A 12802-nucleotide genomic window follows, 5' to 3' on the forward strand; every position below is an offset into this window, starting at 1 on the left:
TGCTTCCAGTTGCCCTACTCATAAAATCCAAACTTATGCTGCTAAATGCGTTCTCTGCCAACAACAGCAATATTTTCTTACATTTTGCTTCCTCTGGATCATCATTCCTGTATTCATGTTGTAAAAGGTTTGTCTCCCCTCCATAAAATATTGATTCATATTTATTCATTTTGGCAACACTTTTGCCATTATTTTAGCTAGTATAGACATAAGCACTTTGTAATCATGGTTTAAAATTGAAAAGGGTCTCTATGAAGCTGGGTCTGATGGATCTTTTATCATCTTTCTTCCAAACTTTTGGTGCTTCCCCTCCTTTTAAAATACTGTTAAACAAAACCTTCCAGATCTTTATCACTTTCTTCCACAGGAATACCATCTGTTCCTGGAGACTTTCCTGCAGATTGATTATACAGTACTGTTTTATCACTTATCTTAACTGTTAGTTAAGTATGCCAAGGTTAGAGATATATTATGCTCAGATCTTCTGTAAATATTTCCATTTGTGCTCTTTCTTGATTCCATATTTCTCTTTTTTATACAAAGTTTCATAAAAGTTCCGGAATATTTCTAATACCTCTACAGAATCTCTGGTTATTTTTCTTGTTATAGGCTCGCTACTTTTGGTGAAAACCCTTTCTACTTTCTGTTGCTTTTAAGTTGTGCTAAAAGTTTTTGTGCTCTGGAGTTATCAAAAACAAGTTGCTCAACAGCAATCTTTCTAAACTCATCCATATTATCCAGATACTCCCTTATTTTCTTTCTAGCAATTTGCAGTTGTGCCTCTTCTTGTTTTGTGAGATTCCCCTTATTATGCAATACTTTAACCTTTGTCAGCCCTATAAATGATTCATATTAGTTCTTAACCATCTCTCTCTTATTTCTACCCTGTTTTGAAACTGCATTCTTATTTTATCCCACTCACTAGCTTTAACTTTGAAGAAATGTTATCTTCCCTAATAACTCCCTAGTATCTATTGAATAATTTCCCCTACTCATTCCTTAAATTCCTCTTTTTTTATGAAGTATGTGGAAAAGTGCCTTTGTCTTACTTTTGCTTCATTATACTACTTTTTTTATCTTAGTTGTTTTATTGGTGCATGACCTGAAGTTCATATTAGATGTCAAACCTTTCAATTCATTGCACATGTTCCTGTGAAATATAATTTCTGTCTGGTCTAGCCCAGATACTTTACTTTGAAAAATATTTAAATTCCAAGTTTTTACTACTGAATTTACATCTTCCATACCAAATATTTTCATAACTTTCTTCAGAAATCTACCCTCTTTTGTTATATTTTCCCTTCTAAGTCCCCCTAATATATCCTCATTATTGCAAGTAACGTTCCAGTCCCCACCTGTAAGTAATAGTCCCTGCTAAAATTTCTTGTGCTCCAGAGTAGCAGTTTTTGGTGGAACATAAATACATGCCAGTGTAATCGTCTTCCATTACCAGTAGCTTCTTACTGCCACAAATCTACCATTATTGATTTTTTTCTTTTCTGTCACTATTGGAGCCCCTCTAGCAATTAGTCTAATTACTCAACTTTTCTTTTGTCCCTGATATTCTGCTGAGTATAAATTCTGAAATCCTTTCTTTGTCATAGTCGCACGTTCCTTTCTTTTCAAATGCATCTCTTGCAGCATTGCCGTTTTCGCTCTGCATTTCTTAATATAATTCTGTACTTTTTCCTTTTTGTCTATACCTGTACAGCCATTTATGTTCCAAGCTATTATGGATATTGTAGCCATTGTTCCCTCCTGTTATGCATGACAGCTGTTCTGAATGTGTATTTCCAACTGTTGTGTTATATGCACACACTGTTTGGCAGCCTGATCTTTTATACAGTTATTTCTTATCATCTCCATTTGAACGTATGTCACATTTTTTAAATCTTTTTATTTTAATGAAAACAATCGAAAAAATCTATACATTTTCAGAACACCCCCATCAACTTAGAACAAACACACAAAAGTATGTACATCTTCAGAATATGACCTCTAGCGAGGAACAGTTGCTCTAAATCGACAGCTGCCCCCAAAGGAGTTACCAAACTTAAAATTAAGTTTGCCTGTGCTAAAGCATTGCTACAACCTGTGTTCCCAGTCTCACTGACTGCTTTTTGTTTTTATCTCTATTCCCCTCTCAGATGTGAAAAATAGCTTGTATGCTTTCACAAAACATAAACGTTTAGCATAAGAAAAGGTGCACTGGCTGCCTTTAAAACTAAATTGTACATGGTGCTATTAAATATATTAAAGTATTAAGACTGCTGGGGAGGCTGCTATCTCTTATTCACTTCCCATAATTTCAAACTTTATTTTTCACTGAACTACTTGTCATTGTACCTTTAAATTTGGCATTTCCCTCAGCAGAATACTCAGAACATTTAAGATTAATTGCTTGCACCTGCAGATAGCTTGTCTCCATGTAAAAGTAGCCTGCATGTAATCTTTGTAAATTTCACTCAGAACAAATGTACATCTGCTTTCAGCTGCAGACATATTAACTTTGACTTAATATTTGCTAATTGAGAAAAAAAAAACAAGCTAATGTCTTGGCAAATGTAAGTAACTTAGCATTTTTATGGCTTTCATCATTTTGTCTCATTTTTCAAGGCTAGTTGCTTACAAAAATGTGTATTTGTAGCTTAAGCCAAGGACACTAATCTATACATTCACCATTGTACAAATAAGAGAAAATATCTTAATTCTGTATATAATATAATCACTGCACATTAACACCCCAACCCAGCAGCTCAAGATCACATAATATTAGCATTAAACTTGATTTTGTCCAGTCTTTATTCTCTTGTTATACTGTAAAGCCTAAATGTCTTACAACTAAAAAAGTCCTTATTTACTTTAATATCTTTCACACATATGACAGTCATCGAAAAGACCCCCATACACATTTAAAGTATGCCTGACTACACACTACACAAAACTGCTTTACAGTATACAACATACTGTGTGTGTCATTGAATGGTTTATACAGATATTAATAAAAACAAAAAAATATATTTTTTCCCTTTTAGTGTCCTTCAAAACATAAAGTGAGATATATACTTTTCACTCCACTGACAAGTTTGACAAAGTCAGAAGTCCGGTCTTTTTCAACCACTGTTTCTTGCAAAGCCATATTTCACAAAAGTGAATAATGATTTATACTGCCCCATTTATTCACTAATTTCAGTGTTGCTGTTTTTCTCCCTATTCATTTCAGTTTCCCAACACCAGACTGTGGTTCAAGTCCAGAGTATTCCTGATTCTTCTAGTCACCTCCTATGCCTTTTTCTGTCTCTTAAGCATTTTCCTTTGGAACATTGGAAAATGTTTCACTGCAAAGTCTCTCTATGAGCTTTATTGTCAAAAGAATCAGAAGCAGAATTTTCTGTTTGCTGGCTCACTTTTTGTTAGGCAAACTTTATTTCCTCCTTAGCTTGTTCTGTATCAAAAAATGTCTTTGATCCTTCAAGAAAAAAAAATATGTTGAAGACAGGTTGATACAGCAGCTTGAATATCACACCTGCCTCTGAACATTCCCTGACTGCTGGGATAAATGTGCTTCTCTTCTCCATGGTGTATAGTGAATAATCATTTTACACAAACACTCTATCTCAAATTTTTAAAACTTTTCCCTTCTGTCACAGTTGTCAGGATCAACTATTTTTGTTTGTATGATTATATCTGTACTGGTGCAGGTCTTGCCTGATTTCTCATGGCAAGGTTTGGAACATACTCTCAATGTGCCCTTTCAGTTAAGAAATCCCGCTGTGGAATTCCAGTCCAGTTTCTTATTTGTACCTTCATAAAATTAGTATAGTATGTTCCAGTATGTGCGGTAGAGCAAAAAAATCTCAGGTTTTCTCTAAGCGCTCTCTCTTCTAACTGTACCATTGTTTGAAATGGCTGTTCTTGATAAATCTTGTACTCAGCCAACCTTTTTTTTCATTTCAGCCTCTGTTTTTAGCAGTTTTATCAGTTCATCTGAATAGCTAGTTAAAGCTTCTATTTTTCCAAACTTTTGTTATTTGAATTGATGCACTCCTTTAGTGTTTCATTTATTTTAATCACCTGTGAGAACATTTGAATATTTGTTTTCTCTAAATTACTGGAAGCCATTTACTGTACCAAAGTTGAAAACTCAGCTGTTTTTTGCTGAACAGCTGCAGGAGTCACCCCAGCCAGTGTTTTCTCTTCACCTTTTCTGGTTGATTTTGTTTCAAGTTCTCTAAATTTCATTTTTTGCTGGCATCCAGGCAGTAACTCTTTTTTTTCAACCTGACAGTATTACTGGATGTTCTTCGCGTTTCATTGTTGCAGTCATTACATTTGGGTAATCTGCTGGTAGGGTGCCCTCAGTCTGCCTGAATAACAAAGTCTTGGGTCCTGCATCGGTTGCTGTCTTTTCTTCCATGACGTCAGGTTGTCAGGGGTATAAAACATGCAGCCGACGTCATTTTATTCAGTCTTTCTTGCCGCGCGGTGCCCAAAGCAGAAGCAGTTTGCAAGTGCCGGTCGGCCGACTCCTGAAATTTTCGCATTCGAGTTTCAGAACCAAAGTCTTCAAACTAAAGCTAAGTACCCCGTTGGGGAAACTTTTTCTTGCTGCTTACCGATGTCAGTAAAAGTTAATAATTGCATTACTTGTGGGAAGCAAATACCTCATAAGGATTTTCATTTGTACTGTATTCCTTGCCCAGGCCCAGATCATAATGTGCCTTGCTGTTGGTTTTGTGCTAGATTTAACCAATGCACTATTAAGCGTCAGTATATTTTTGCTTCTAAATATTTTGGATCAAGATGTAATTATCCTGAAATGTCATCTGTTAGCAATCCGACTACCGGAGTTCACAAAAAGCACAAAGAAAAAGACAGAGACAGATCGTCGAGGTCCAAAACCGACAACGAAGCTTCTCCTAAGCCAGTCGCCGGTTCGCTGGTACTCAGTGAGGTGCTTTTGCAGCCCCTGATACCCGCTACTTTTGAGTCGCAGGCCTCTACAAAGACCCATTCGGAGTCCAGTATGCAGCGAGTTTCTCAGGGTATTGAACCCACGGATGTCTCTCCCTTGGATGGGTCCGGAGCCACTGAGCAGGCACCGGCTTCTGAGGGTGTTTTCAGGCCTCAACATTTTTATATTAAACCGATGCTAGCCTCAAAAACAAAATCAAAAACATCTTCTGTGTCTAAAAAACTGACGCGTGAGCCACATGCTCAGGCCCCTATGCCTAAAAAACAGATGATCAAAATGGCTGAGGACTTAATTAGCTTGATCAGGGGTTCCCAAACCCCGCCCCCCTTGCTAAGAGGCCTAGGCAAGGCACTGATTATGAATCCTCAGATCAGGTTTCCATTTCTTCTGATCAGGAATTTTCTATTCCACCCTATGAGGATTCTCATGCAGAAGAATCCATCCCATGTGCATCTCCTCCTGAGGATTACTCTTTTGGAGAAACATTGCATACTTTAAGGGAATATTTTCACTGGGAGAGTCAGGACTTCTCTGAATCAAAAAAGAGGCTTAGGGGTTTCCTTCTTCCTCAGCATAGGCCTTTGGCAATACTTCCTGTATTAGACATTGTTGATGTGTTTTTGGAATCGAGCATGGCTCCTTATTCCCTACCTCCAGCTCCTAGTAAGCCAGACAGATATTACAGGGTTCCTGACTCCCACAAATTTCTATTCAGAAATCCTGCTGCTGATCCTGAGTCCATTTCACAAGGTCCCAAGGGTGTAAAGGCCTGTACAGCCAAAAATCCTATCCCCTCTGATAGAAATTCCAGGACGCTGGATAGATGGGGAAAGAAGGTTATACGTCTGCAACCTTGGCAATTAAGGCCTTAAACTGCCAGTTTCATATGCTTAAATATCAACAGCATGTTATGGGCTTACTGAAACAGAAAATGATGTTGATTTCTGATTGTGTGGAAAATAAAGAATTACAGGAATTATTGTATTTAGCAGAACAGGTTGGAAAGCATACTTTGCAATGTAGTTTTGATTCCTTGGAGGCCTCTTGCAGGGCCGCAGTTACTAGATCTGTGATTAGAAGGCATGCCTGGCTCAAGGAGCAAAATCTGCCTGATCATGTTAAAGCTAAATTGTTGGATGCTCCCTTTAAGCATGATACTCTGGTAATAAGGCAGAAGAGGTTTTAAAGAAAATGGAAGACAAAGCTAAATCTATGCAAACTGTAAAAGATTTCTTGCAAGTGCAGCCACCCAGGTTCAGTAGGCACTGGCCTACTAAAAGTTGGTCCTTTCCTGTGTCCAACAGAGCCACTCAAGGCAAATCCTGGTGCTCAAAAGGCTCCAGATACCAATCACAGGGTTCTTACAGGAAAAAGCAATGGGGGGGTGCCTCCACCTCCAAATCTGGTGGAACAAAGCACAACCCTACAGTAAGCAGGCTCAATGACTTCCCTCTACCTTCACCAAGCACTTATCTTTTGGCAGCCCTCTTGGGGGGAAAACTAGCACTTCATGCTCAAAATTGGCAGGTAATTACCCACGACAAGTGGATATTAAACATAGTATCCCATGGGTACAGGTTTCATTTCCATACTTTGCCAATTCCAAACGGTTGGCCAGATCTGCCACAAAATCAGTGGGCAGAGGCTCAGAAACAAGTTATGTCTCTCACGGATATGGGGGCTGTTCAACCAGTACCAGAAAAAGAAAAAGGACAAGGGTTTTAATCAAGACTTTTCCTGGTACCCAAAAAAGATGATGCCTGGCGTCCAATACTGGACTTATCGATTTTGAACACATTCCTAGACATTCCAAATTCAAAATGCTGACTTTACAACACCTACTGCCTATGCTGGGCAGGAACGCTTGGTTAGTGACTCTAGACTTAAATGAGGCATACCTGCATATCCCAATAAGGGAATCATGCAGAAGATACCTCTGCTTCAAGGCAGTTTTTTTGCATTACCAATTCTCTGCACTGCCCTTTGGCTTATCTACTGCGCCCAGGGTCTTTACAAAGTGCCTGGCACCAGTAATTGCATTCTGCAGACAAAGAGGCATACAAATTTATACTTATCTGGATGACTGTCTCATTCAAGCAGAGGACAAGGACACTCTTATTCAACATCTGGCATTTGTAAAAAAGCTTCTAACATGCCTGGGGTACTCGATAAATGAAAAGAAATCCCAACAGGTACCCTCTCAAATAATTACATTCCTGGGTGCAAGCTTGAATACAACTGCCCAGATGGCTTACCTTACGCCAGACAAGCAAAGGCAACTGACAACATACTTCGAACAAATGGCAACAAAAACCCAATTATCTGCAAGACAAATTCTGCAAGCTTTGGGGTTCATGGCATCCTGCATCCTACTAATTCCATATGTGAGACTGCATATGAGGAAACGACAATGGTACCTAAAAAGTTTATGGAGTCAACATTGTCACAGTCTGGAAACAATGATTCCTCTCTGTCCCTGCCTACAACAGGAGTTTCTTTGGTGGGCAGAGACATGTCACCAAAACAAGGGACTGTCATTCACTCTACCCCCTGCCACCCAAACCCTAACTACAGATGCATCCGACTATGCTTGGGGGGCCCACCTGGCGGGAAGATGCATTATGGGCAAATGGAGCCCAAAACAAATGCATCTGCATATCAATTAGAAAGAGATGCTAGCTGTTCAGAATGCTCTGACAGCCTTCAAGGACTTACTTCATCCAGGACAACTACTGATAAAGACAGACAACACCACAGTTATCTGGTACATAAACAAGCAGGGTGGGTACACATTCCTACCCCCTTTACAGACTAGCCATGGCATTGTGGGACAAAGCTTTGACTTACATCTTCAAGCTCAATTCCTGCCAGGAAAACAAAATACTCTGGCAGACGACCTAAGCAGAAATCTTATGGACCCGCACGAATGGAAACTGAATCCACAAATCTTCAGCATGTTAACACAGAAATGGGGGAGCCCAGACATAGATCTATTTGCTTCTCCCCAAAATTATCAGCTGGACAAATTCTGCACAAGAACTTATCACAGAAAAGCATGGAAAGTGGATGCCCTATCCTTCAGTTGGAAAAACCTATCAGCCTATGCCTTTCCCCCTCTGTCTCTTCTCTCCAAGGTCTTACTAAAAGTCAGACAGGAAAAAACAAAAATGATCCTAGTTCCTCCAGACTGACCTCGCCAGCACTGGTACCCAGTTCTAAGGAATATGTCTCAACTTCCTCCTTGGTACTTGTCTCAAATACCTCATCTACTGTCTCAGCAGAACAATCAAATTCTGCACACTCAGCTCCAAACTTTGAACCTTGCAGCATGGCTGATCATTTAATTATTCAAACACCTCTCAGTAAATCTGTGATGGATGTCATTTTGGAAGCCAGAAGGCCTAGTACTAGAAAATCTTATGCTGATAAATGGAAGAGATTCTGTGCTTGGAACCAAGCACAATGAATGGACACAGCAAAGCCTAATATTCCTCAGATTTTACAATATTTGACTGAGATGCTTGACAAGGGCCTATCTTTTTCTTCAATAAAAATACATGCCTCTGCCATCTCGGCTCATTACAACACAGAGCCTCCCCTCTTTTCTCATCCTCTGCTTAAACAGTATCTTAGAGGGGCCAAAAATTTAAGGCCTCCCAGAAGATCACCAACTCATGCATGGGACCTCAACTTTGTGCTGGAAAAACTCACCCTGCCTCCTTTTGAACCAGCAGCTACTACGGATATAAAATTTCTATCTTGGAAAACAGCATTCCTCTTGGCAGTCACTTCAGCAAGAAGGGTTTCAGAACTACAGGCTCTCATGGCTGTGGAGCCTTTTATTACATTTTACTCAGACAGGGTGTCCCTCAGGACCGATCTTTCTTTAATGCCTAAGGTGGTATCCAGTGTGACTCAACATTTTACCCATATCCACAGAACAAGGGGGAGCGGAGCGGATTCTGCATTCATTGGATGTACACAGACAACTAAGATTCTACTTAAACAGGACCAAATCTCTAAGAAAGTCTGAGCAACTACTGGTAGCATTTGCTGCAGGGTCAGAGGGGGAGGCTATATCAAAGCAGACTATTTCTAAGTGGATAAGCCACTGCATTAGTTTCTGCTACTTGCACCATGGTAAATCTGTGCCTAAGGGGATCAGGTCACATTCCACCAGGGCTGCCTCTACCTCAGCAGCTTTTCTCAGAGGTGTTCCATCCAAAGACATTCTAGAGGCTGCTACTTGGAGCTCTGCTCATACCTTCACAAAGCATTATCATTTGCCTCTCTTCTCCAAATCCAGGGCAGGCTTTGCCACTGCAGTTCTGCAGGGCCTTATAGCCGCTCCTAATGCTATTTAGTTCCATCCTCCCATCCACAGCTTTGGGATTCTACCCAAATGTAATGACTGCAACAGTGAAACACGAAGAACATAGTACAGTTGTGTACACTTACCATAAATGTAGATGTTCAAGTGTATTCACTGTTGCAGTCCAGGTTACCAACCCATTATGGCCCCAACCCATTATGGCCCGTTTCTGTACCTTTTCTTTCATTCACTATATACTAAAGCCTTTGTGGTGTATTTGCTGATAGATGAAGGTAAAGTTTATGTTGCTAAAAGTGCATTTTCATATATTTTGGTTTATTTATATATATTTGGGGGGCACCTGACATCTGGGGCAAGAAAAACTGAATAAAATGGCGTTGGCTGCATGTTTTATACCCCTGATGACCTGACGTCATGGAAGAGGAGACAGCAACCGACACAGGACCCAAGACTTTGTTATTCAGGCCGACTGAGGGCAACCTGCCAGCAGATTACCCAAATGTAATGACTGCACCAGTGAATGCACTCAAACATCTACATTTATGGTAAGTGTACACAACTGTACTTTCTTATTTCTCAGTTTTTTCCCCACTAGGAGAGCTGAAATTAAGCTGTTGATAAGTGTGCAGCCATCTTGGAAGATTGAGAATGCTATTCTATCTTGAGCCATCTTTTTCCACACAAAGGATCTTGCCTTTTTCACTGCTGGACAGCAGTAAAGGGTGACTTAAAGAAAAAACATGTCATTCTTCTTGTCTTTATATGCTGATCATTTTATTTTTTTTTGTGTTGTATTTCTTGACATTGAAATGTATTGGAATGGTCTTGAGGCTTTCTTCCCTCTCTCCTTAATTTGTTAAATGATTTGGCTTTGTGTGCCAAGAGGCTTAACTCCTTAACTAATAGAATTTGCTTGCTTACAACAGACACTGACGTGAATGTGTTGCTATGTAAATTACCAAAAATGGAAATACCAAATACCTAAATACACTGTTGTCAGTGAAGTCTTAGCTGACTAATCAAATTAACAGATTTCAGTTTGGACTGCTGAGTTTAATCAAATGTAGCTATAGTTTAACTACTTAACTACCTTTTGGGTTGTGGGTGTTTAAGATGGTTGTATGTCAGAGTCATGGATTCTCATTTTAAGTTTGGTGACCCACTCTCTTGTTTTTCTGTTTGATAGCCCCTGAGATTCAAATGATGACTATCCCCCAAGGCCAGTATGTTATTGCCGAGGCACCTGTAAGCACTGTGAACACAGGACAAGTGAAGGCTGTTACACAGGTAAGGCACACTAATCCTTTTGTCTCTTGCTTTAAGAGAATATTGTCAGACCATCCTTCACAGGTTGGGAGAGTTTTATTGCTAGCAGAAGGGCTATTGCATTTCAGGATCCAATCGCTAACTTATTCTGACATGCTTTTCTCGTCTTTGGTTAGAAGGTACATTTTTGTCATTGTTAATTTCCAGTAAGATGTATTCACACACGTTGACTTTTCTGGTTGCATTAATTTGTTTAAATAACACTGGAAGTGTGTTTGTGCCATCCTAAGTGGCATGCAACAGCCAACAGTCTTTATTCTGCAAGAGGTCTATGTTATGCAGTGACCTAAAAAGAATGTTGCGGGTGGCAAGCTGGAGAGCCTTGACTGTTGTTTCAGAGAGGCTGTATTTCTGTATTATCATAGTCATCCAACTATATGCTAAGGGATATGACATGTTTTGTTTTGTAAAATTTATATGGATAAAGCACTGTGTTTCACACCATGCAAAACTGTGAGTAAAACAAATAACCATTCTATAAAGGGCAGTCAGGGGGATCTTAAGACTTCCTTTGCTTCCTTATGTTTTTAGTCCACATGTAGTAATTACCTTTTCAGACTTGTAAGAAAGGCTGCTTAAGTAGGACCCGAAAGAAACGCTGGATGATATGTTTGCAAATGAGACTGTCTGCAATTCTGAAAACAAGACTGCATCAGAAATTCCACAAGAAACACTCAGTCATGTAGACTCACCCTAGACTTAACATATATTACTTAAAATAAAATACACTATAAAGTATTTAAAAACGAGTACCGATCATCATGGTGCATTCAATAAAAGTTCTTATTCAATAAAAGTTGTTAAATCAAAATTACTAAAATAGTTTTTATGGTGTAGAGGAGTCTTTATTACTTTAAAAAAATCTGGATCAAGACCATAGCTGACGAGGCAAAGTTCACAGAAATGGGGCTAAATATGAAAAAGATTTCAGAACAAAATATTTAAACTGTGTCTTGGGGATTACTGCATCTCCTTATCAAGTAAAGGAAGAGTTGAGTTGATTAAGGCTTCACCATGTTTACATGAGAGTAGTGCAAATCATGCAATACTACATATGTAAGCACTAATGTAAAATATACTGATTACAAGACCATAGGTGATCATTACAGGCTACCATGCAGCATGGATAAAATGTGAGGCTGATGGTTAGTACCCATTAGTAATTGTGCTGCATTCTGTGCACCACCTGAAGTGTTTCAAGTTTCATGTGTATATCTTAGGTTAAATAGCATCTGCCATTTGATAAGACCAAAGACTATATCTACCACACAAAGGTCCTCCTTTGATAGTAGCAATTCTGGATTATTGAGAGTCCAAGTACTTGGAGTAGTCCCGTCATCTAAATAATTTTATTTCTAAAAGAAAATTAAGTCCTATTCTAAATCCTCCTCCTCATTCAAAAAAGACTGACTCTAGATCATTCCTTTTATATGTTTCATTCGAATGACTTATGAGCTAGTATGCATTCTTAATGGAAGAAAGGAAGAGCTGAGTATCATCTCCATGAAAATGATAGCTCAAAACTCTACTTCCTCAGCTCAGCTGTAGAAGAGTAATAAAGCCCCGACTGTGACCCAGGTAACTTTGATCTGACTAGTGGTTTGGGTGCCCTTTGGAGCTGACTTGGATGAAGAGGGGAATGATGAGGCATAAATCTGTTTACCTCTCCTCCAGTGAAGGAGTGGGGAGTGTATGTCCTGACACTCACTGTGTTGTAAAATCCACTAATGGAGACAAGGGCAGGTGCATTGTAAAGGTGGGAGTGCATTGACTGCATTCCACAATGATGAGTAAAAGTGATTCACAAGGCCCATTGTATGCTACGCTTTGCATACTGTTGCATAAGTGGGGAACTGACAGAGCTAAAGAAAGAAAACTCCTGGTGCCTACCTGAATGATTGTTTATGCAATTGGTTCTCACTCACTGGGTAATAAGAAACAAGTTGGTAACCAAGAACTTTATAATCAGCAGGTAGTTGGTGGGGTAAAGAAGTCTGCTTTGTATATGCAGTGAACAGTGGGAATCAAAGTTGGAGCCCCCTGGTGTAATATGCAGTGCAGAGGGTAGTTCAAGCAGGAATCTGTTTTGATACAGTTCTGTATCCCCCACTTACCCCTGAAAAGTGTGAATTAAACTAGTTAAGACAATATGGTGTACACATTTACTT

General features: G+C 39.3%; 1 protein-coding gene across 2 annotated transcripts in view; it reads left to right on the forward strand.

The window, feature by feature from the left end:
- Window positions 1–12802, forward strand: part of PRDM10 (PR/SET domain 10) — a 1088540-nt gene that overhangs the window by 1034138 nt on the left and 41600 nt on the right. For both annotated transcript variants that reach the window (XM_044081083.1, XM_044081084.1), the window contains one exon: window positions 10495–10595. In XM_044081083.1, coding sequence (XP_043937018.1) covers window positions 10495–10595 — 101 coding nt within the window. The remainder of the gene's footprint in view (window positions 1–10494; window positions 10596–12802) is intronic.

This window comes from Protopterus annectens, chromosome 8.part0 (genome assembly GCF_019279795.1).
Source record: "Protopterus annectens isolate FY-2018-M chromosome 8.part0, PAN1.0, whole genome shotgun sequence".
NCBI lineage: Eukaryota > Metazoa > Chordata > Ceratodontiformes > Protopteridae > Protopterus > Protopterus annectens.